Source organism: Emydura macquarii, unplaced genomic scaffold (assembly GCF_026122565.2).
Source record: "Emydura macquarii macquarii isolate MOO-44397 ecotype Brisbane River unplaced genomic scaffold, CSIRO-AGI_Emac_v2 contig_3477, whole genome shotgun sequence".
In the NCBI taxonomy this organism is placed as follows: domain Eukaryota; kingdom Metazoa; phylum Chordata; order Testudines; family Chelidae; genus Emydura; species Emydura macquarii.
The window spans coordinates 8221451-8242780 of NW_027133614.1; the positions used below are offsets into that span (position 1 = coordinate 8221451).

Here is a 21330-nt window from a genome sequence, read left to right on the forward strand (position 1 = left end):
GTAGTTTTATTTCTTGTACTTTAAAGATGAATCATTTAAACATATAATAAAATGGAGTTAAAATTGAACTTGTATATGTAAAATATGCATCATTTTAGTGTGTAGCCTGCATACTGCTTTATTCATTTACTAATGCTTCCTTGGTAGTCTTCTCAGATGCCAGTGTTCCATTTGCAGACAGAAGCATCTGCAGTTTATTTTTTAAAATTGTAGGAAACTATAGAATTGAAATGTATAATGTTATGAACAGTTTGTCAGTTTACTGTTCCAGTTCCTACCCATATAGAGTGTACCAAAAAAATTGATTAGAAAATGACTGTCATGACAATATTTTTTAAAGTAAAAAGTATAGAATGCATTTCAGACTCCCCAACAGCTAGTAACTTAATATTTTCCTGTGGTTTTCTCTTTGGTGAGTATATATCATCCTTTGCCTCGTCCTGCTCTTATTTTGTTCTATTAGGTTCTTATCCTACACCCACCACTGTAGTGAGCTGAGGACCTAGTCATACAGAAATAGCAAATCGAGAACTGATTATCAAAACTTGGCATACATCAGCCCAGCAATAATTGCATGCAAAAACAAAGGAGATACATTTCCACTTACAATAATGTGTGGGTGCAGATTTGATGCACAATGACTCAACTTGCATTCTCCAATATTCAGTTTTCAGGCCCACTCCAAAATAGGCCTATCTGGCCCTGTGCATCCCTTCTTTTGGAAATCAGTCCTGTAGGGTAAGAGTGCTTCACTCCTTTGTGGGATGCCTAAGGGAGGGCAACAGTGCTAGGATCTGAAGGCCTCTGCTGCTGCCCTTACCTTCTCTGAAGGTGAGGAAAGGAGGATGGGGCCATCACAGACTTTCCTTTTGCCTCTTCCTTATCTTCCATGCATCTAGCATTAGAGGTATTGAGGTAGCCTCCGAGATCTCTTCCATTCAGTTCCCCAAGAATTCAGTCTCCAATCTCTGGACTAAGCTTGGAGGTCCCCTGCTGGTGGCCTCAGGGTCCTGCCACACTCGTCCCGGGAAAGAAGCAATGGAGAGGTCTTTCAAGCTGGCTAGAGTGGCGGCAGGGAAGCAGTCAATCAGAGCCTAGGAGGGCCATATAAAAAGGAGCTGCAATACAGACCAGAGGCAGTTCCTTGTTGGAGCCGGAGGAGTGCAGATGGTGCTCCAGGTGGGCCAAAGGGAACTGCAGCATCATGGACATCTCAGTGGTGGCAGGTACTGGGGTGCAAGAGAGAGTTCCTAGCTGGCTGCTGGGCCTGAATGCAGGAGAGCCCTAAGATAAGAGTAGAGCTTTAGCGAAGGCTGGGGATGTGGGGAAGTGGCCTCAGGAATTGAAGGCAGTTTTCCTAAAGGGACATGGCAGTGCGTGGCTGCTATTCTTAGGGTCTTTAGGCTGGGACCTGGAGTAGTGGGAGGGCCTGGGTCTTCCCCCCTTTCTTCCATTTCCCCCATGGCCTACGGGGGGGGATCTACGGTTGAACTGTGATACACCCCGAGAAGTGAACTGAACTGTTAAGAGGCCCAGATGAAGAGCTGAGTCCTGAACAGACCAAGAGGGCAAAACCATTGTCGCCTGGGGGGACAGCTTTGGAGGGGCATCCTGATACCAGGGCCAGGACTGCTTAAAGACAGCAGATACACCCAACCAGAAGGGGGTGCTCACAAGAGGTGGATGCCACCCTGTACAAGCACACAGCACAGCTATGCTGAGTTGATCAGACTCAAATGTAGGGGGGTATACTACATATCCAAAGTTTGCTTAGTTGTCATCATGAAGTAGCTTTGCACTTTGAAGTGTAGAATTTGGACTAAGTGTAGTCCAGCAAGGAAGGGACAATAACACATTTGTTGGGGTGGGGGATTTGACTATACACATCCAAAATTACGCAGAGACCCCCTTCCGTTATATACATTTATACACCACATTACATTCACTATATCTTGCATCACATGTGTTGGGATTGACTTGGTTACTTTGCAGGAACTAATCCCTATATAGCATGCCCTGTCCATGTTTGACTTTATCTCATCTTTAGGCTCTCAACTTCTCTTGTCCATTATTTTCTTGTTTTTAGTAAAAGATCTTCTGGGTGTTCCTCCTCATATTTTATCTAGCTCAGACATTCTGTCTTTCGCCTTACTGGCCCACTTAATTTAGCACAAACATTGCATTTTCAGCCTGCTGATTTTGTTATCTCCCCAGTCCTGTCTTCCAAAAATGAAGCCTCCACCCATGCTTAATTACTCATGCAAGCCAAGCCTGCATTGTGGCTTCTGGAAGCATTAAGCCAGCCTGGAGCACAGTGCTCCTGGAGCTTGCTGTTAAATGGTCCCTCACCACTCTCTGTAGCATAAATACAAATTAAAGAATTAGAGTTAGTTTAAGGAAATATGTATGTGTTGTAAAAAAAGACCCTGACTTGCAAGTAGAAGGAAGGTCTTGAAAATAATGAGTTAAAAGGCCAGGAGGAAGGAAATAGGGAGGATATCTGGTTCAAAGAATAACTAATACTTTAAGAGGAAGTTTCTAAAAAGAAGGCCTCTGCTTAATAGGGGTGACTACAGATGGTTTTAAATAAGACAAAATAAATGTCTTAAAATGAGCCAAGATGGCCTTCCCACCCCAAATACCAGTTTTATCTCAAAATGTATGGTCTGTGTCAACCCAGGCGTAAAAGACAAACCATTGGTCAGCAAGAAAGAGGTGAGGAAAGGCTTTTTGGGGAAAGGAGGTTGTAAATCTTATCTCGATTAAGACTGGAAATAAGGGTGAACTGTTTAAAATTGGATTTTAGTTGGAGTCAATAATTGACAATGACATCACTTGTTTGTTAAAGAGTATAAAAAGTAAACTCTTAAAGAGTTCAGTGCTAATATCTGCCTGACCACATTGGAGCTGACCAATATGGGTTTAATCATCCCCTGGGGGCTTAGCCCAATTATAAGTGTCTTCATCAAATGCTTATAAATGCGGTGTTACCATTTGGATGTAGTAAATTGTTTATTATTAGACTTTTCAGGAATCTTTAGAGCAATTGCATAAGTACCATTTGGCCTTTAATTTAACTATAAATTCCTTTATTAAATCCAGTGTTTGGTTTCCCATATTAATAATTACAAATATTAATAATTCCAGTGCTCCCAGGTGCAGGACGGTAGGTATAAGCTACTACCCAAACCTTAGTGTTTTAGAGGGTCATTGTCATCTTAAAAATCACAGTTCACTTTGAAAATGTATTACTCACTTTTGTTGCAAATGACATTTTAGCCGTTTGTAACAGATTAAAAAGAATTTTTTTCTTTATATTTTAGTGTTTATTTCGAGCATATGTCAATAGTTTGTATATACTCAATATAACCAATTTCCCCTATGATTATTTACCCCATTTGTGTGTGTTTCAGACAGCAACAGATGAGGGAAATGAGATTTTTAAAGTCTTAAAAATGTGTGGGGGGTTCTGGGGCAAGTATTTAACTTGTATTTAACTTGTAACTAATTAAAAAAAAAAAAAGATTTCAAGTTGGTGTTTCTATAAAAGTACCAGTCTTCTCCATTGACCACACTGACACAGAACATAACTTTTCTAGCTATGAAAATCTGAGGAATAATAGCAGTAAATTCCTGGACTGACTAACTTTTGTCACTTTTTCAGAATATAACTGGAAACATGTTTTGTGCTACTTTCCTGGAAAGCCTTAGAGAGAGGGTTAATGAAAACTAACCTGGCAAGTTAATTGAAAAGGGATTTTATTATATGCACTTGACACATTTTATTTTGCTTTTGATCAGATTTTGAAAATTGTGGTTGCATTGCTACAGAAGCTTGGAATTCCACAGTGTTTGTATGAAACATTCTGTAGGATATCAGCTATTCGTGTACTGCTTGTACGTGTCTGATCTAATTTTTTTCTGCATCACTTTTTTTACTGTATCTTTTCTTCTCTTCTTTGCATAGTATCTCTTGTCCATTAACTTCTCTTCTCTTGTAGTTCAGAATATTAAGGTAGCAATATACTGGGTTTCCAGGAGGAATGAGTTGGAGACTACTCAGGCTTTTACATTAAATCAAAATTGAATTAAAGCCAACGTAAACCAAGGGTTACAGCCATTGAGGAGGCTTTCAATTATGCATTAATTATATAGCACAGCCTCCAGCTGACTTTCAATTGTGGGAGAGCTGTCAATAAAGTAATGTTGAAATGAGTTGTTAAACACAGAAATATTTAAGCCTAAAAAGTAGAATTAAGAATAGTGCTTCAACCAAATATTGTCACAGATCTAACTATAGTAATTGAAAAAGACTTATCACTATTGTACAGCACAGCAAGCATGTGTTCAAGATAAACAGTATTTGTCTTCTAAACTGATTTCAGTTTACCATACAATACATTTAAAGTTTAAGTGTCTGTCTGTTTGTTATACTTCTAAACTGAATTTGCAGATGTGACCATTTCCATCCATATGAGAATCCAGTTATCACAATCAGATACAAGTTGCTTTATACAGTCTGTATTTACTTTAATTTGATCACACATTTGTTCTGAAGGAATCCTGCCTCCATCAGTACACAGGATGGATGAATAGTTAATGAGGCAGAGTACAGCAAGAAGACAATCTTGTTCAGCATTTAAAGGGCTGGACGAACACCCAGCAAAGTGGGGTTCTATCTCTGGCTCTGCCATAGACCCAATGTTGCCATTTCTTCTGACCTTATCAAGTCTAACAATATTTGGTGGTGTTTCTTAGCATCAGTTCCTGAAGTCACGTTTTTATGTGAGAATCTCAGATTTGGTTTTAAAAAAAAAATGTTCCTGGCCCTCGTGGTTGGGGAGAGAACCTTGAGAACGTGAACCATAAAGGCTCCCAAACCAAAGATAAAAAGAACCCTACATTTATTAATTTTTAAAAACCTCATGATTTTAAGCCAAATTAATGATTTTGGAGCACTTAATCCATGATTTTTTAATCCTTAGGTTTCTCAATACCCAACTTCCTGTATGATGATGGACAAAATTGTCATATGCATTCTCTCAAGGAGGCTGAATTAAGGTTGTCCTGTCCTTTGAAAATTTTTGAGTGCTTCAGTTGACCACCATAAAGTGCTTCTAATATAGTGTTTTGCATATAATGCCACATTGCATTACCAAAGGGAATCATGTTGTGTGAACGTATAGTGTAGATAAACCCTTAAACTTAAAGGTATCTTGTGTTTAAGAAAATCCTATGCTGCTAACTGAATTAATTTAAAATGAAACAATTTTACTATATACAGTTTGCTTACTTGTATTTCTCTATAAAGTGAAAATCCGCATGCTTAGTTTCACCTTTCAAGTTCAGTGTTGCAAAGTTTTGGCTTTGTTCCATGGCTTGTCTGTTTTAAAATCTGTTAGTGATAAGATTCCTTTGGGAGTCCGTCACTATTTCACCATGCCGGTTTGTTTTTAAAACATGAAAATTTTGACTCAGTATTCATTAGATGAAGAGGAAGGAGATACTGATTAATTTGATGATGACAACAATATAGATGAAGCAAGTGAGGATGATAAAGAAATGGATAACAAAAAGCAAGAAGCTTGAAAAAATTGGCCTGCTGCCTACCTAGCAAATATACATGCAAATATTTTTTATTTTATAGTGGCAGTTTTTTGTTTTGTTTCATTTTTAATTTTTTTTGTAACAGTTCAATCTTGAATAGTGTTCACATTTAAATGCTAACCTGACATTGCTTAAAAAAAAAAAGTTTTTGTTAGAACTTCATTTAATTTAATTCATTTCACGTTTTTCTGAATTGAAAAAACTCAGTTACGTAATTGAGGATTTTTTGATAATTAGGTATAAATATCTGTCTAATGCTAAGCCTAGTTGGGGCCATAGTCTTACTCTCTTCTGTTATACTTCTAATAAATGAGTACTTTAAAATATTTGACCACTTTTGGTATTAATAATTCACCAGTGTTTGACTGGTTTGATCAATCATTTGGGCCAACCCCAGTTTGAGAGATGTATTACAGTTAATTATTTATTTTTAGGGAATGATTTGAATACGGAGCCAGATCCTATGATATGCAGAGCAATGCTTGGCACAGGCCTGTGGGTGTAGGGAAAACAGTGGTGCTTTAAGCCCAGGACTACCAGGCTAGTGCTTGGAGAAAAAGCTGTTCCTAATTTGTACGTGGCTTCCCACAATCCTGAGGGAGTCATTCCAGCAGCTGGGAATCAGCTGAATGCAAGGGCCGCTTTGCCATATCTTCACACTGGGAGCCAGGAAGCACGTTCCTGGTGTAAGAGCAGCTGCGACTGTTGTCACCAGAGGATTCCCCAGTGCCCAGATCCACTGGCTTTTACGGACACATTGTGGGAGCGGATCAACACACAATGACCAGCATAGGACTCCGAATATGACATGTGATGAGATCCTAATTCGGTATTCAAATTTCCTGTGGTCTGCTTGTTCATTTGGAATTTGGGGAGGGGGTGGGACACTATAGACATCAAGTAATATCCAGTCAAGAATAGTAGAAGATTAATATCCTTAGTTTGAGTAACTCGACATTGGGTTGCTATATTCTCTCATAATCATGGTTGGCTATAGCCCAACAGACTTGAAAATATTGGAATCCCCATTGTGAAATCGACTAGGTCCTGTTCTTTCCCATCTTGGAATTTTCAGATGCAGTCACTTTCTTTGAGGCTATGGTGATGTGATGCTCAGGGACTGTCTCTTGTTAGAATACCTACTTGGTTAGTAATGTCCAGCATCACTGTTAAAATAAATTGTAGTTCTTGTTCCAAAACAGAACTAATTCTGGTGGTGATGTCTTAGTGGCAGCATCAGAGGCATATTAATGCATCTCCAGCAATTGTTGGTTGCCATGAGTTGCTCCATAAAAAGCTGTGTTGTGGTCCATTATGAATATTTTTATTCCTAATAAACAGTGAGTAAAATAAATTTTGATATATTGCCCCTTCACATTGTTTAATCATTTCAAAGCCTAAATCAGAAGAATGTTTGTCTTAAAATATCTTATACTATTTTGAAGGGTATAAAAGATGTTTATAAAAATCAACATCTTTATAAATCTATTCATTTTTGCTTTACCATGTGTTTTCCAGGATGCATTATTCACAGCCATTTCTGATTCGAGTGCTCAACAGTGTTGCATGCATTAGACCAGAACAATTAAATGATAATTTGTCTTGTACCTCATGAATCACACTTTTATCAACATAACTGCAATTTTACTTCCCAAATCTGAGTCATTTCTAGCTTTTTACTATCCCAGTGCAATTAAGTCCTGTTAAAGGTGACCTGCGAAGCACATTTTAAAAATTGGGATTATGCCCTTTTCTGCAGTTTTAAAATGTATTAAAGAAGTCCTGAAAGGTTTTAAGGTGGATTTTTTCACTTTCTCCTTGAAACACGAGAAAAGTCATGTCTGATCTTTCCTAATTTTGCTGGAAGATTTATTATGGGTCTCTGATATATATTATAAGTTCTCACTTCCTAATTAAAGGGGTAGTGGTGTTGAATCTGAAACAAACTTCCTTTTCCAACTTGTTAGTCACTGAAAATAAATAGGTGTTAACAAAAGCTGGAATATATAATCAGCCTGACTAAAATCCTTTTCCCATTCTAGTTTTTCAGCTTTCATTATCTTGGCTCTTTTGCCTAGTTTTCCAGACATTTACAGTTAATATCTTCCTGTCTAAGCAGGACCTGATTTTTCAAATGTATTAAAGTAATCAGGAGAAAAAATATAGAAAAACTAATTGAATGTTCTTCTATCATAATGAAACAAAAAGCATGCAGCCTATTTTTTAGTGTTGCTTTATTTCCAATAACTGTTTATCTTCCTAATTATGTACAAGATAACGTTTTAAAATTTGGCACCAGAACTTCTGATTTATCTTGGCATTAAAAGTGAAACATATTCTGATTTCCTTTTTTAGTTGTTTGTAATTACACAAAAAATACAGGTTTCACTGTCTTTGGTTCTAAGAATCCAGAATCAACCATAATTGCTATTAGAGGTGTGGGAATTACTGATTCTTCAGGTCGTTGGCAATTCTGGGGAAAAACATAGTTTTGGGTCAACCTGAAACCAAAACTTTTAAAAACTTTTAGCAAATCTGAAAGGATTTCCCTTTTGATTTTGGGGAATTTTAACCATTTTTAATAAAAGCAAAGGGAATTTGGGAACAGGGCTAGATTCCCATAGGGACTTAGGGCATGTCTACACTGCAGTTAGACACCCGCAGCTGGCCTGTGCCAGCTGATTCAGACGCCCAAGGCTCAGGCTAAGAGGCTGTTTAATTGGAGTATTTGAATAAATTGAAATTAAGATATTATCTCTGCACCTGTAGAAGAGGCTATTGATGTTAAAAGCTGGTTTAACATTTCAACAAACTCTGGTTCGAGGTGCTTAGCTAGTGATTTCCCCCGTTCAGGGGATTAACTTTCTTTAAAGCTTGACAGAAAACATGTACTACTTTAATATTTATTTTTTATTGAAATTATTTTAATAAATGTAGGCCTTAACATATATTTAATTTGATTTTGTATTAAATTTAAATTAAAAAAATCCTATTTAAATTTTAAAAACCTCAATTTTTTCTTTTTTTAACATTAATTTTTATTCACCCTGCTCAGCTGGGCTGCAGTGGGTTCAGATTCCTACTTTAGAGTCGGGATTTAAATCTTAGTCTCTCACATCCCAGCTGAGTGCTTCCTGGGCTATGCAATCTATGGGGGCACCACAACATCTCTTCCTTCTTCAGGGATTTGTGAATGGGGCCTAAGTCTCCTTCCTTATTTAGTTAAACAATTTGGAAGATTCATTTTGAAAATGCTGAAATAGTTAATTTTGACATTAAAAAGATGCTTTGAATCAATTTGCCAAATTGACACACATTCGTAAAGTCTTTTAATCATCCCAAATGTGCATTTTTTTTTGAGACAGATATATCAACTGAAAAATTTTGCCCAACTCTAATTACGAGTATAAAAACCTATATATATTAATTATTTTGGAGAGGCAGTGTTATCTAGTATTTAGAGCTCTGGACTGGGACTAGGACACCTGGGTTCTACCTCATCTCTGCCACTGGTCTCTGGTTAACTGTCAGCTAGTCACCTCACATCTATGCTACAGTTTCCCCACCTGGATATGGAACAGTCATACCTCCTTTTTAAAGCATGTTGGGATCTACTGATTAAAAGCACTTATATATACACACACACACACACACTATATCAATATTATTTTTTCTATTATTGGGATCTAAGATTCCAGTTCTTCAAACTGCACCATGCATTTTATTTAACAGCTGGATAAAGAAGAGGCTCCTTCAACTACATAGAGCATTTTTAGGACTGGAACTAGGAGGATTTATTTTGTCTTTAAGAGATTATCTAAGACATGAGAATCATATTGTCTTAATTGTTCATGCACAGTTAAGTATTATTGAGAAAAAACCCCACAACCTCAGACTAGGCATTCAAAAATCCAGAATTGTACTAACAAGTTCAATAATTCATCTCTGTGTTACATTCACCATCTAACTAGATGAAAAATCTTTATCTTTATCATTATGATAAAAAGCAAAATCTTTTGGGCCTTGCTAAGAGAGAATTTTGATGGATAAAATCAAGTCCCAAAAACTATAAAATCTGCACTAACAAACAATAATTTTAGTATTTCAGCTTCAGGACATTACTTAAATTGTTGTCAGGGGTAAACTGTAGGTATCCACCTGTTCTTGCCATGACTTTCTGACTTCCCATCCAGCACATGATATGTAGATGAGTGGGCAGGCCCCCAGAGGCATGGCAGTAACTCACACTTCGATTTTCAAAAATCAACTCTGCTCCCTTTAGTCAAACTACTTGGAACAATCTGTACTTTGGGAAATAAATAGATGAGGAGTGGTCACATTTGTTTATATAGCCCTTTCTGTTTAAGGTGCAATTTAATTCCAGTATAAAGGCTGCTGTTTTCAAAAACATCCTGACTTGAGTACAAGGACAATGACTGTTGTTGTATGCAGGAGTTGAGGATTACAATGACTACTGGATTTCTTTAGCTATACTTTCATTGGCAATGAAAGGTCACATACCACATGCTAGCAAGAACTAACTTAAAACTAGTGAAAGGACGGAAATTCTATTTAATTCTAAATTGGTTTTTATAGCGTTGGTATTTATTCAAATGAAATAGTCATTATTTACATACGAGTTTCTGTATTAGGGCAGGACTTTTAGAACCTTTTGTGCTACAATATATGTTGATAGGTGAGCATAATGTCTCCATGGTTTGGATTCGCAATGTATATTTATAAGGTGTTGTTGTATCAAAGGTTTATATTACTGTCGTCTAAGATTTGTGTAATCCATTGTCTGTTAATGTATATGATAGACTAAAAGTAGAGAATTAAATAATTAATGTTATACATTGTCAAAGGAATTTTGGGTTAATGCCTTAGTCTTCAAGAATTTTGGAGGCCTACATTCACATCTTCCATAGAAAGCTGTGAAATGGGGTTGGGTCTTCTAATGTCTGGTGCAGCAAGGGAGACAACCTTGTTTTTCCCAGTCACTTAACCCTCATATGAGGGGAGGTGGTGGAGTCCCATAGAGTGGCTGGACCAGAGGTGGGGGGCTGACCGCAGTTCTTAAATAGATGGAAAAAATTAAGAAAGTAGCGATGACCTGCACTGAATAAGTTATTGCCGATAGTTCCCAAATGAATTAAGTTAAGAAAGTTGTGGCCTAATTAAACAAGGTCCCTTGCATCTTTTCTGTTTTCTTGCATGTCTGGGACAAAGATCTGATAGACATTTTCTTATACCACAAACTGTGTAAATACATGTTTAAATCCATATATATCTAGTGCAAAAGCTCCAGATATTAACACTTGTCTTTGTGATTTTTTTTTTTTTTTTTTTTGGCTACAAAAAAGTAGTTAAACCCCCTATGTTCAGAGAAAATTTTTGTAAAATTAGAGAGGATTAAACTTTCTTAGCAAAGCTTTCTGCTATACAGAGGGGTTTCAGAAACAAAGCATAGCAAGTTAAAGAATAGTTTTAACCCTGTTAAACTTCTAGCTGTGGTCTTGTCAGATAACTTGCATTATCAGAAGAGGACAGTTTATGGTTTGATTATATTTCTCATTGACCATAACAAACAAATAATATGGGTCTGCTAAGTGCCTCTTTATTCCCTAGGTTTGTACCATCAGATGAAAAGAAAAAGCAAGGCTGTCAACGAGAAAATGAAACTCTAATACAGAGAAGGAAGGACCAGATGCAGCCTGGGGGCACAACAATCAGCGTTACTGTACCTTATCGAGTGGTAGACCAGCCTCTGAAACTTATGCCACAAGATTGGTAAAGCAGAGCTGCTATTTTAAATTAGTTTTTTACATTTTTACTTGTCTTTTTCAGGACAAGAACATAGAGCTTGAAATGAGCTAATAAAATAACCATAAGCTAATTGGTGCATAATACATTTAATACATGTGTCTAGAAATGGTCAGATAGCAATTATATAGCCATTTGTTCCTTTCAAGATGTGATCATGTTCTGTCAGGTTTGTCAAAGGGACTTTTTTAAAGAAAAAAATGTGATCTCTTAATTCAATGATATGAACAATATTCCTGCCTTATCCCATGGTTTTTTGTTTGAAACCCTCCAGGAGTATTAAGATAGCACTTGAATTGTTCAGGACCAGAGCTACTATGGTACTACATTCAATCAAACATGTTGGATCTCTGAAAGAAAAATCCTTGTCTATAGCCAGCCTTTCTGAATGGGACTCCGTTTGGAAGGGAAATTTTGGGTGGCTTATACTTCTGACTGTAAATTTAAAAAAAAAAGCTGGAAATGCAACAGCTTTAAGCTAACATACATAATGGTCAGCGATGCTGACACACTTCAGCATGGGGCTCTATGAAGGGGGACAGCCAGTCATGGGGAATCTTTTTGCAAATATGTCATAGATTTGTGTGTGTTTAACCAGCAGGTTAATTTGTGAGGGCCTGTAAAAAGATCAGATATCTGTCAGTACTTTTGTGCTTCAGGATGGTTTGTAAAAAAGATAGCCTTTTAGTATTGATCAATCAAATAACCAATATTGTTTCTTTATCCTCCTAGTTTAAGAATATTTTAGGCATGTACAAGACCTATTGGTGTCTTGTAATATTCACAGTAGGATGTTAAAAGGGAATAAGATCTAACTCTCCAAATAATTAGGCATTCTCTGTGTTGGGGGCAGCGGATAAACAATAATAGTTTCTGAAGAACCAAAAGGCAACTTGTATCTTCAATAGACCATAAACATTTTTGACAAAGGTAAAACCTTTGTGATTGCTTTCCCAGAGCATAATCAGTGACAGGAAATTAATGTTAAAATTTTATTGTTTCAACTTCATAACAACTAACGTGAGAAATGTTTTTAAGTGTTCTTACCATTTTGAGAGAGAATTGATGATTTTTCTTCTTTGGGGTTTTTGTAATCCTTACAGTAATGTAAATTTAGGCATTAGATTATGGGATTAATTATTGGTAATGTGGTATTGCTTAGAAACCCCAGCCCTCTTGCTGTACACATGCATAGCAAAGAGACAGTGCCTGTCCCAAAGAACTTTCTATTTGTGAACAACTTATTTTTCTAGTATATGAATTTGATCTTCTGTATCAACAGTGAATAGATTTTCTTAGACTTCAGGTGGTGGTTGCATATACTCATAATAAAAAATGCACTTTGAAAATATAGGTTGAATTGTTGCAGCTGTCAATCTTGTTGTAATAAACTTTTTGTGCCAAAAGTTTAAAGTATATACTGAATAAGCATTTTTAAATTGCTGCATCTCAATACAATTCATAGAGGATTATTTTTTAAATTTCAAGACGTTAAAAAAAAATCAAAACCCTAAACAGTACTCACAAGAAATGAACAGAATTTGATTTCTGTTGAATATAAAATTTGAAATTCAGCTGCATGCAAAAAGCAGACATCAAGTCCAGAAATATCACAAACAAAAATAGTGTGTGTTAGTGCTGAAGAGACTTCCATGTAGAAAAAGATGATGTATTGGAAGTACAGCAATCGTTATGTGCTATAACAGTGACATTATAAAGAAAAATTATGCTAATGTATGATGTTTGCCTCATGGTAGCGTTGACAGCAACCTGTGTCATAGGAATAATTGAGTTTTTTTTTTCCCCTTTGGGATTTACAGTGACTATAAACTCAAGTCCTCTAATGTGTGTTTGTGTCTCCTTCTATATTTATAGGGATCGTGTAGTGGCAGTTTTTGTACAGGGTCCTGCTTGGCAGTTCAAAGGCTGGCCATGGCTATTGCCTGATGGATCCCCTGTCGATATCTTTGCAAAAAGTAAGCTTCTACTTATAGATCGATGCTCTTACAAGTTTTTATCGTCAGTGCATGCCTGCCATTGGTCCCGATTTGTCTGGGACAGTTGTGGGATTTGGACATGGTGGGAAGCCGGTGCCCTGGCACCGTTGGCAAGTATGGCTCCCGCTGTTTGCAGCTCCTTTGCCTCCAGGAAATGAAGTAGCACCCTGACTTCCACCCCTCTTCAGGAAAACTAGTTTTACAGCAAGGTAGATTTCTTGAAGGTAAAGGGGCTGTTGTTTTACAGCAGCTGGGTTCTGTTCTACTTCTGGGAGACACCTGAGTGGCTCAAGCAGTTCTGGTTTCCCTTTATCCCCAGAAATACTGCGATAGCATATGTTAACCGAGTCTGAACTCTGAATCTTCCATGAGGAGAAGGTCTGCTGTTACAGAACTGCTCCTCCCCCAGCCTTTAGCCAGGCAGAGACCATCAGACAACTTGTCTATATTTTCTCCAAGACACCCAACAGCCATATCCGTCCACTCCACCCTAGCAGCTCTCAGAAATCTTGCTGCTTCATGAAGTTCACAGTACTCACCAGTTGTTTCTGAAACAGCAAGTATGCAAATGTGCACTTTCTTCATTCTCACAAACACTCTGAAATGTAGAGTATTACAGGGTGGCAACCAGCTCATCTCTCTCCAGATTCCAATGCCTGACATGGATGGTTAATTCCGTTTGTATTTTGCTATGTGTATTTTATAAACGTGGCATTTTTTATAAAATAACGTGCTGTACTAAAACTTTAAGCTCCGACATAGGTTAAGCTACTTCTAAGGTCCAAGCTAAATGAAATGCAGTTAGTGTGCTGATTTTTGATATTGACGTGCAGCCCCTGGATTTAAACCCCTGTGCAGCCTGTAGTTTGCCTACTGTGCCTTGGGGCCAGTGCTGTTTGCTTACATGGGCAAGCACAGATGGATGGATGCTCATTCTTCTGGCTGCAACATGTAGACCAACATCTAAGGAAACTCCAGGCCTCTACTGCTTCTGCTTTGTGCTCCCATTTCATGTGCAGCTGTTGCAGGGTACATGGCTTTTATAGATTTCACAAGAACCTTTGAGATGGTTAATCGAGCAGGGCGTTGCATTGTTTTGAAGAAGCTTGGCTGTCCCCCTGTATTGCTAAACCTTGTGAAATCCTCACACAACGACATGAAAGCAACTGTAACGTATGAAAACCAAGAGTCTGACTCGTTTAACATCAACATGGGAGTGAAGCAGGGTTGCATACTGGCACCTACATTGATTAATGTTTACTTTTCATTCCTGCTTCAACATGCGTTCTGTGATGTTTGAGAGGGTGTCTGTCTTAGACATGATGGAGGTTTGTTTGATGTTGCAAGGTTCAGAGCTAAGATGAAAGTGAAGGAGATGATCATGAGGAACCTGTTTGCAGATGATGCAGCCCTTGAGGCTCACAGTGTTGATGCCCTGCAGCATTTGATTATCAAGTTCTCTGGTTCATGCAAAATCTTTTGAGCTAGCAGTGAGCTTGAAGAAGACTGTTATCATGCACCAAGGCTCTTCAGAGCCAGTTCCAGATATCCCCGTAGATGGTGGTGTTGATCAGTTTTGCTACCTTGTTTCCACTGTTACCAGCAATGTTGCTCTTGATGCTGAGCTCACTAGTAGAATTGGCAAAGCAGCAAGACACTTCAGTCTTTTATAAAACAGAGCCTGGAACAATAACAAGTTGTTAAATAAAGTGAAAACCTTAGTTACAAAATGTTGTTTTATCCACTGTTGTATATGGCTCAGAAACATGGACTACTTACGTCAAACATCAAAAGACTAAATAGTTTTCATATCCGATGCTTGTATAAAATTCTTCGAATAAGATGGCAAGACAGGGTGACAAATGTGGAAGTGTTAAATGGAGCGGGTGTGTCATTCATGAGAATGTTAAATGGTTAGAAAAGACTCAAGTGGGTTGGACATGTCAAGTGAATGCTGGTTACAGGATTCCAAAGAGTGTACTCTACTCTGAAGCTCACAAAGGGTCTAGAAAGAGTCAGATCGCTACACAGATTTCAGGATGCTTGCAGGATGACTTAGTATCTTCCTTAGTATTGGAATCTCTCGATGGTGGGAAGGGAGTGCAGAATGCTGCTCTGGTTGGTGGAATCAGCTTGTAGATGGAGCGAGGTGTTGTGAGAGGGACTGTGGATCAAGCTTTGTGATGATTGGTGTCAGAGGAGGAACGAATCTGCTATTTGGATTCAGAGCACTACTAGTGCATGGGTGTGCCCTTCCTGTAGACGAGACTATCCCTCACACATCAGACTCCACAGCCATCAAATAACTTATTGGCACATATACCATGCTCTGTAAAGAGCAATGGAGCCATTGATTGATTGCCAGGTGGATTGATTGATTTTTAAATCAGCAATTTAAATCAGCAAGTGGAAAACCTCGATGTGAATCAATTTTAATCAGCTTTTTCCATTTGTACTTCAGTTATTTTCTAAAGAAAGGTGCATTCTCATTGGTCGATATAATAGTTGAAATATATTGATTTACAACTAAAAAGAGCCTTTACAGTCGATTTGGGACATCTTTGTGCTGCCTAGGAGTGAACACTATACGTACTTTTATTTAAGCAATGATATAGCTTAATGTTTTCAGATTCTTATTATCGGTACATTTTTAATGATGAATGATATATTGGTTATTTACTGATAATTAACTTTTTGCTCATGATTTGCGTCAAGTTGCATTAGAATGGTAGCTGGAATTTATTTAAACACACAAAACAGCATACTTATTTTTTTTATTTAAATGTTTTAAGAGAGTATACATTTAGACCTTAACATATTTTGTATTAAATTCATCCTTCATTTAAACAGGTTTATTTTAAAGAAAAGCTTACTGTAATTTAAAGAACAATAAAATAATCCTAGATTTGTATCCACCCTGTGCTGTTGCTACAGCCTTCAGAAAACTGACGTCCTCTTCAGCCCTCAAACACGCTCACTCTTCCCCTGTGTTTTCTGAGCTATAGTTAAAAATCCCTAGGTTCTGCTACCACTGCCCAGTCAAGGAAAGAAGAGAATAGTGTGTTGTGTAAGAGAAATGTGTGAGAGGTGCTAGTTTAGAAGAAAGAAGCTGAAACTGCGGGGGAGGAATGAGAACGAAAAACATGAAGAAGGGCGCACAACATGGAGAAAGGAAGATGTGAAAGTGAGAAAAGGGACAAGTTAACAGTAGGCACTGAAAATGAAAAGAAAAGAGAGAACTCAAAGCCTAATGGACAAAATGGAGGGAAGGAGATGTAAAATCAAGAAAAATATTGTTAAATATTAAGTGAAAATTATTCAGTAACTGTGTATATATTTGTGGGGGGAAATGTGTAGAGAGGGTGTTACTGTGCGAGAGGTAAGCTATACCAGAAAAAGATATCCTTGCCCTGAAAAGGTTAGTCTGAAGAGATTGTGAGAGTTGCAACCTACAATATATTGTATGTCTCAAAGACATGCATGTGTTCAAATTGAAAGGGGAAAGTAACTACTTTTATCTCTGGCTCATAAAGGTACTTCTGAAAAGCAAACCATTTTTGAACTAGAAATGTGCCAAATTGCCTTAGATGCCAGATACTTCAAAAATGTTTTCTTGAAAAAGAATCTCTCTAGATCTTCCTAAAAGAGCTTTATTCCATCCTCCAAACAAACTACTTAGTATTTCCTAGGTTATTCAAAAGCAAGAGTGCAGGCTGCCACTCTGGCTCCATTTATCATTTTGCACATACAGAATGTCTTTAATAGCCTAACTAAATATGATCAGCAGCTTCTGCACCAGTCCATTACTAACCTGTAATCTGCCAGCATTTATACAAGCTAAAAGCCATCAGAGGCAACCTGGCCTGTTTCCAGAATGATGATTAACAGAGATTTAAAGCTGGTTACTGTAGATTGGAATTTTGGAAAATAAGAAGTTGATTGCCATAAATTCTAAGCAAATAGATCAAAATGCATCTAGTAAATCATGGATTAGACTCTACCCAGATCATATCACACTAGTTTTACCGTCTTAATCACTTTATGCTGGTTAAAATCCTATGAAGTTTTTCATGAATGGAGCTTAAAATGTTATTTTCCTTATTCCTTGTTTTCTTTTCAATCTACAGCTTTTGGCCCTGCTTATGAAACCATTTTGAGTCTATTTTTGGACTGAGTGCATAATACTCATATAAATAACAATTTTCTTACCAGTATACTCTTTACATCCATAAGTGGACATTTCAAATGAAGTTTAATATTTTGCCATTTTAACAGAGATATTTTATTTGAATGCCATTTGAAAGGTCTTCTTGCAATAATGTGTTAATGCACTTCTGTTGAACCTAAAGGTCAGTTTTAGCGGGTTGACTTTTGTTCAATAATCTTTAGCCTTAACTCAACGGTTCTGTTTGACATTCAGAGACTTGTTTTGTCAATGCATAACCTTGGCATGCAGTTGTCTATTCTTTGTGTGCTTATTGTGAAAAGTTTGGCCCCATTTGAAACGACAACGCTAGCTTTGTTGTTCTTAATTTTCAGTCAAAAGGTTTGAAGTTTACTTCACAATCTAGTACATAGAGTGATTTATTTATTGAGGTGACTTCTTACTTGCTAACACAAAGAAATGAAAAGTTTTGTACAAAAAAGGCCAACCGGAGACACTGTTTTGTGCATACATTGGTGTTCTAAGTTTACATTTTTCAAGCACATAGGGACTTCCTGTGGCTAGAGGACAGCAATGACAGTTACTAGACCAGTTGGGTTAAGAATTTGAGATAGATTTGGGAAAGATAGATTAAGGGCTGATGCACTGGACAAGAAAACTGCAAGTGAAACTATGGCTAGAGTTAAATAAAATAATTACATAGCAAAATCTGGTCACATGTTCTTCTGTTTCTTCTCCTATCCTACAAGAATGGAAAGGAATTCAAAAGGCTGCAAACTTAATAAAATAGAATGAAATAAGCTTCAGTGCATGTTATTAGTCTGTGGAACTCCCTACTGGAGGATATAAAGGCAAATATTGTTGCTTAGACATTTGAAAACTGGAGATCTGAACCGAGTAGCATGTACAGTTAAGCCTTGAAATTTTATCCTGGATTATCAGTTTTCATCCTTTATGGCATAAGCTCATCAGGTGGAGTCCGAGAAATCTCCCCTTTCTTCTCCTGTATTAGACAATTACATGTATGGTGGAAGGCAAGAGCTGATGCTTTTCTTTAGGGTCCAGCATTTTCCACTGTTGACAGCAAGATACTGGACTAAATGGACCACTGATCCAGTGTAGCATAAGCCATTCATATGGTCTCAGCCCTTGCTGAATAACAACCTTTTTATTTTAGTAGTCATTTCCAATAAGAGATCAAATGCTATAAAATCCTTTTGAAAAGCCAACAAATATGAACTGGAACCACACTGTAGATTCTGAAATGTTAGTTTTGACTACTTCTACTTGTATCTAAGCTACAGTGTCACTTCAGTTGCTGCCATATCAAAATATGCAAGGGCTTTCTGAAAACCATGTGTTTTGTCTATTTGCTCACCTAAACCCCAGTTAAATTCATTCCCTTCTGGGTTGGAATGCAGCATTTGTTGAATACCAAAGCAAAGTTACAGACCCATTTAGTTCCAGAAGGGTAGCCGTGTTAGTCTGTATACAGCAAAAACGAGAGTTAAATTTAATTTGTTAGTCTTTAAAGTGCTACAGGACTCTCATTGTTTAGACCCATTTAGGACAGCAAATGCATCAGAATATCTTATCCAGTTGAAGCTGCGGGGGTAATTTTAAATATTAAAGACTGGGTGTAACATCTAAATTGGAATTTGGCCAAGAGTGGCAAGTAACATTCTTAGTACTGTAAAAAATACCATTGGATGGATAGATACAGATATATTTTAAATTTCCACTGGGGTCAGTTCTTAGGTTTTATGTAATCCCCAAGAGACAGCACTTCCAATAGCATAGTGACTCTTAATGTCATGCTGGTGCATTAGCCAAGTACCAATTCAGTGGTAAGCGTCAGCTACTGCTACTGAATCATTAAAAACATTTCCTGCCGCACCTTAGGATTACTTTGGTGTTCTATCAAAATACTGATTGGGACTGACCCAAAGTAATTTGAGATCTGATGAAATCACAGCCCAAGATACCATTTAGACAAATAAATATGTAAACAGTGAATATTATCTGACCGCAAAGCCCAGTGTATGTTTAGCATTATGTAGGGAGACTTGTCTTGGTTGGGAAGCAGCCTCCTCATTGGTTTTAACTCATTTCTATTGCAGATGTGGAGTGTGTATCAGAGTTGAGACTCATGAGTGCACTGTTGAAAATCACTAGAGCAGCATGCTCTGCTCATGAGGAGCCAAGAGCCACCCATGGGAATACTGATATTGACCAAGGTAGCGCTATTCTCATCACTGGCCAACCCCACAACCTCAGCAGTGTGAGAGCAGTACTCTTCTTTGCCAGGATGGGGCAGCAGCTGTAGTAGCAGAATAAAAGTTCTGGTGGGCACTACTTGTGCGTCAGTGTAACAAAGTGCTGCAATGATTCCAAGAGACTAAACTCTGATAAACACTGCATTATGTCTTCAATAGACATCAGTAATAATAAATGAAGCAATCCTGGAGCGAAGGCAAGAAAGGTGAGATCCTAACAGCCTTGAGTGGGAGACGGAATCCCACTGTATATTTGTGTGGCATTTGAACTTATAAACTCAATCTCAAATATGTGCGATAAGACAGAGCAGTTGTAATAAGGGGAGGAAAAGAAGAAGGATTCTACCTCTGGGGGGAAATAATGCTTTCGGAGACCCGCATCGGGAACACAGAACATAACAAGAATCCTAGTACTGGATCTGGTATAATTGTGATTTGCACTCATGTTGTAAGTACTTTTAGCAGGCTATTGAGTAAAGCAATTCTGTGTTTTCTTTCCTTAAACTATTTTATTAACCTCTACAGTGTTTAGAAAACTAATGCTTTTGTACTGACCCAAAATAATAACTCTTCCATTTAGGCTAATAGGCTTGCTGTTCAGAGTACTGTTTTATGTAAAACAAAAAAGTTAAATTTAAGCAAACTAAATGGCACCCTAGCATTTCACTTTCAGTCAGCTTATGTTGCTGCATAGAGTTCCATTAAATGATCAAGATGGCTTCAAAAGGTTTAAATTTACTGTTTTTCATCCTTTGACAGCTCAGAAATGCCACATAGAAAGTCAATTTCCCCCCAAAAAATCACGTTTGACTTGAATCCAACCCAATGAGCTATTTTTCCAAGAATCTCTACATTAAAAATAGGGACTGGCACCTCACCCATAATCCATAGCATTGCTACTAAGATATACTAAGAGGGTTGGGTCATGGGTCCCATATGAGATCAGCTGTGTGCCCTTTATTACCTTTTCATTTTCTTAGAGATGGTTAATTGTTTCTGGTGTGTAGACTTAACTGTGAAGAATGTTGTGTTTTGATTGTCTAATGAAGATGATCCTATAATGTAAACTCAGTTGGGGTTATAGTCTAAATATTGCTCCCTTGTGTCCTGTAGTTAAAGCTTTCCATCTCAAGTATGATGAAGTACGTCTAGATCCAAATGTACAGAAATGGGATGTAACAGTATTAGAATTAAGCTACCACAAACGGCACTTGGACAGACCAGTATTCCTACGTTTCTGGGAAACTTTGGACAGGTAAATATGCTGAAAACCTTTTACTGTGAGTTGTTTGTAGGAAGGGAGAGTAGAGAGAGCCCATTAAAGGTTCAAGGAAATTGGATAAGGAAAGATCCGAGCAATGGCTCGGAGACAAAATATTTCTTGCTATTCATGATTATGGAGCTGCAAAGCCACCTTAAATTGTCTGCCAAAACAGTACAGACAGATCCAGGGGGAATAACC

The 21330-nt window shown here is 37.6% G+C and overlaps 1 protein-coding gene across 1 annotated transcript in view; it reads left to right on the forward strand.

Moving 5' to 3' along the window:
• CDC73 (cell division cycle 73) overlaps positions 1 to 21330 on the forward strand; it is a 142257-nt gene that overhangs the window by 115348 nt on the left and 5579 nt on the right. Inside the window, exons 14-16 of the mRNA XM_067535087.1 lie at positions 11236 to 11397; positions 13306 to 13406; positions 20982 to 21123. Of these exons, the coding sequence (XP_067391188.1) occupies positions 11236 to 11397; positions 13306 to 13406; positions 20982 to 21123 (405 nt within the window). The remainder of the gene's footprint in view (positions 1 to 11235; positions 11398 to 13305; positions 13407 to 20981; positions 21124 to 21330) is intronic.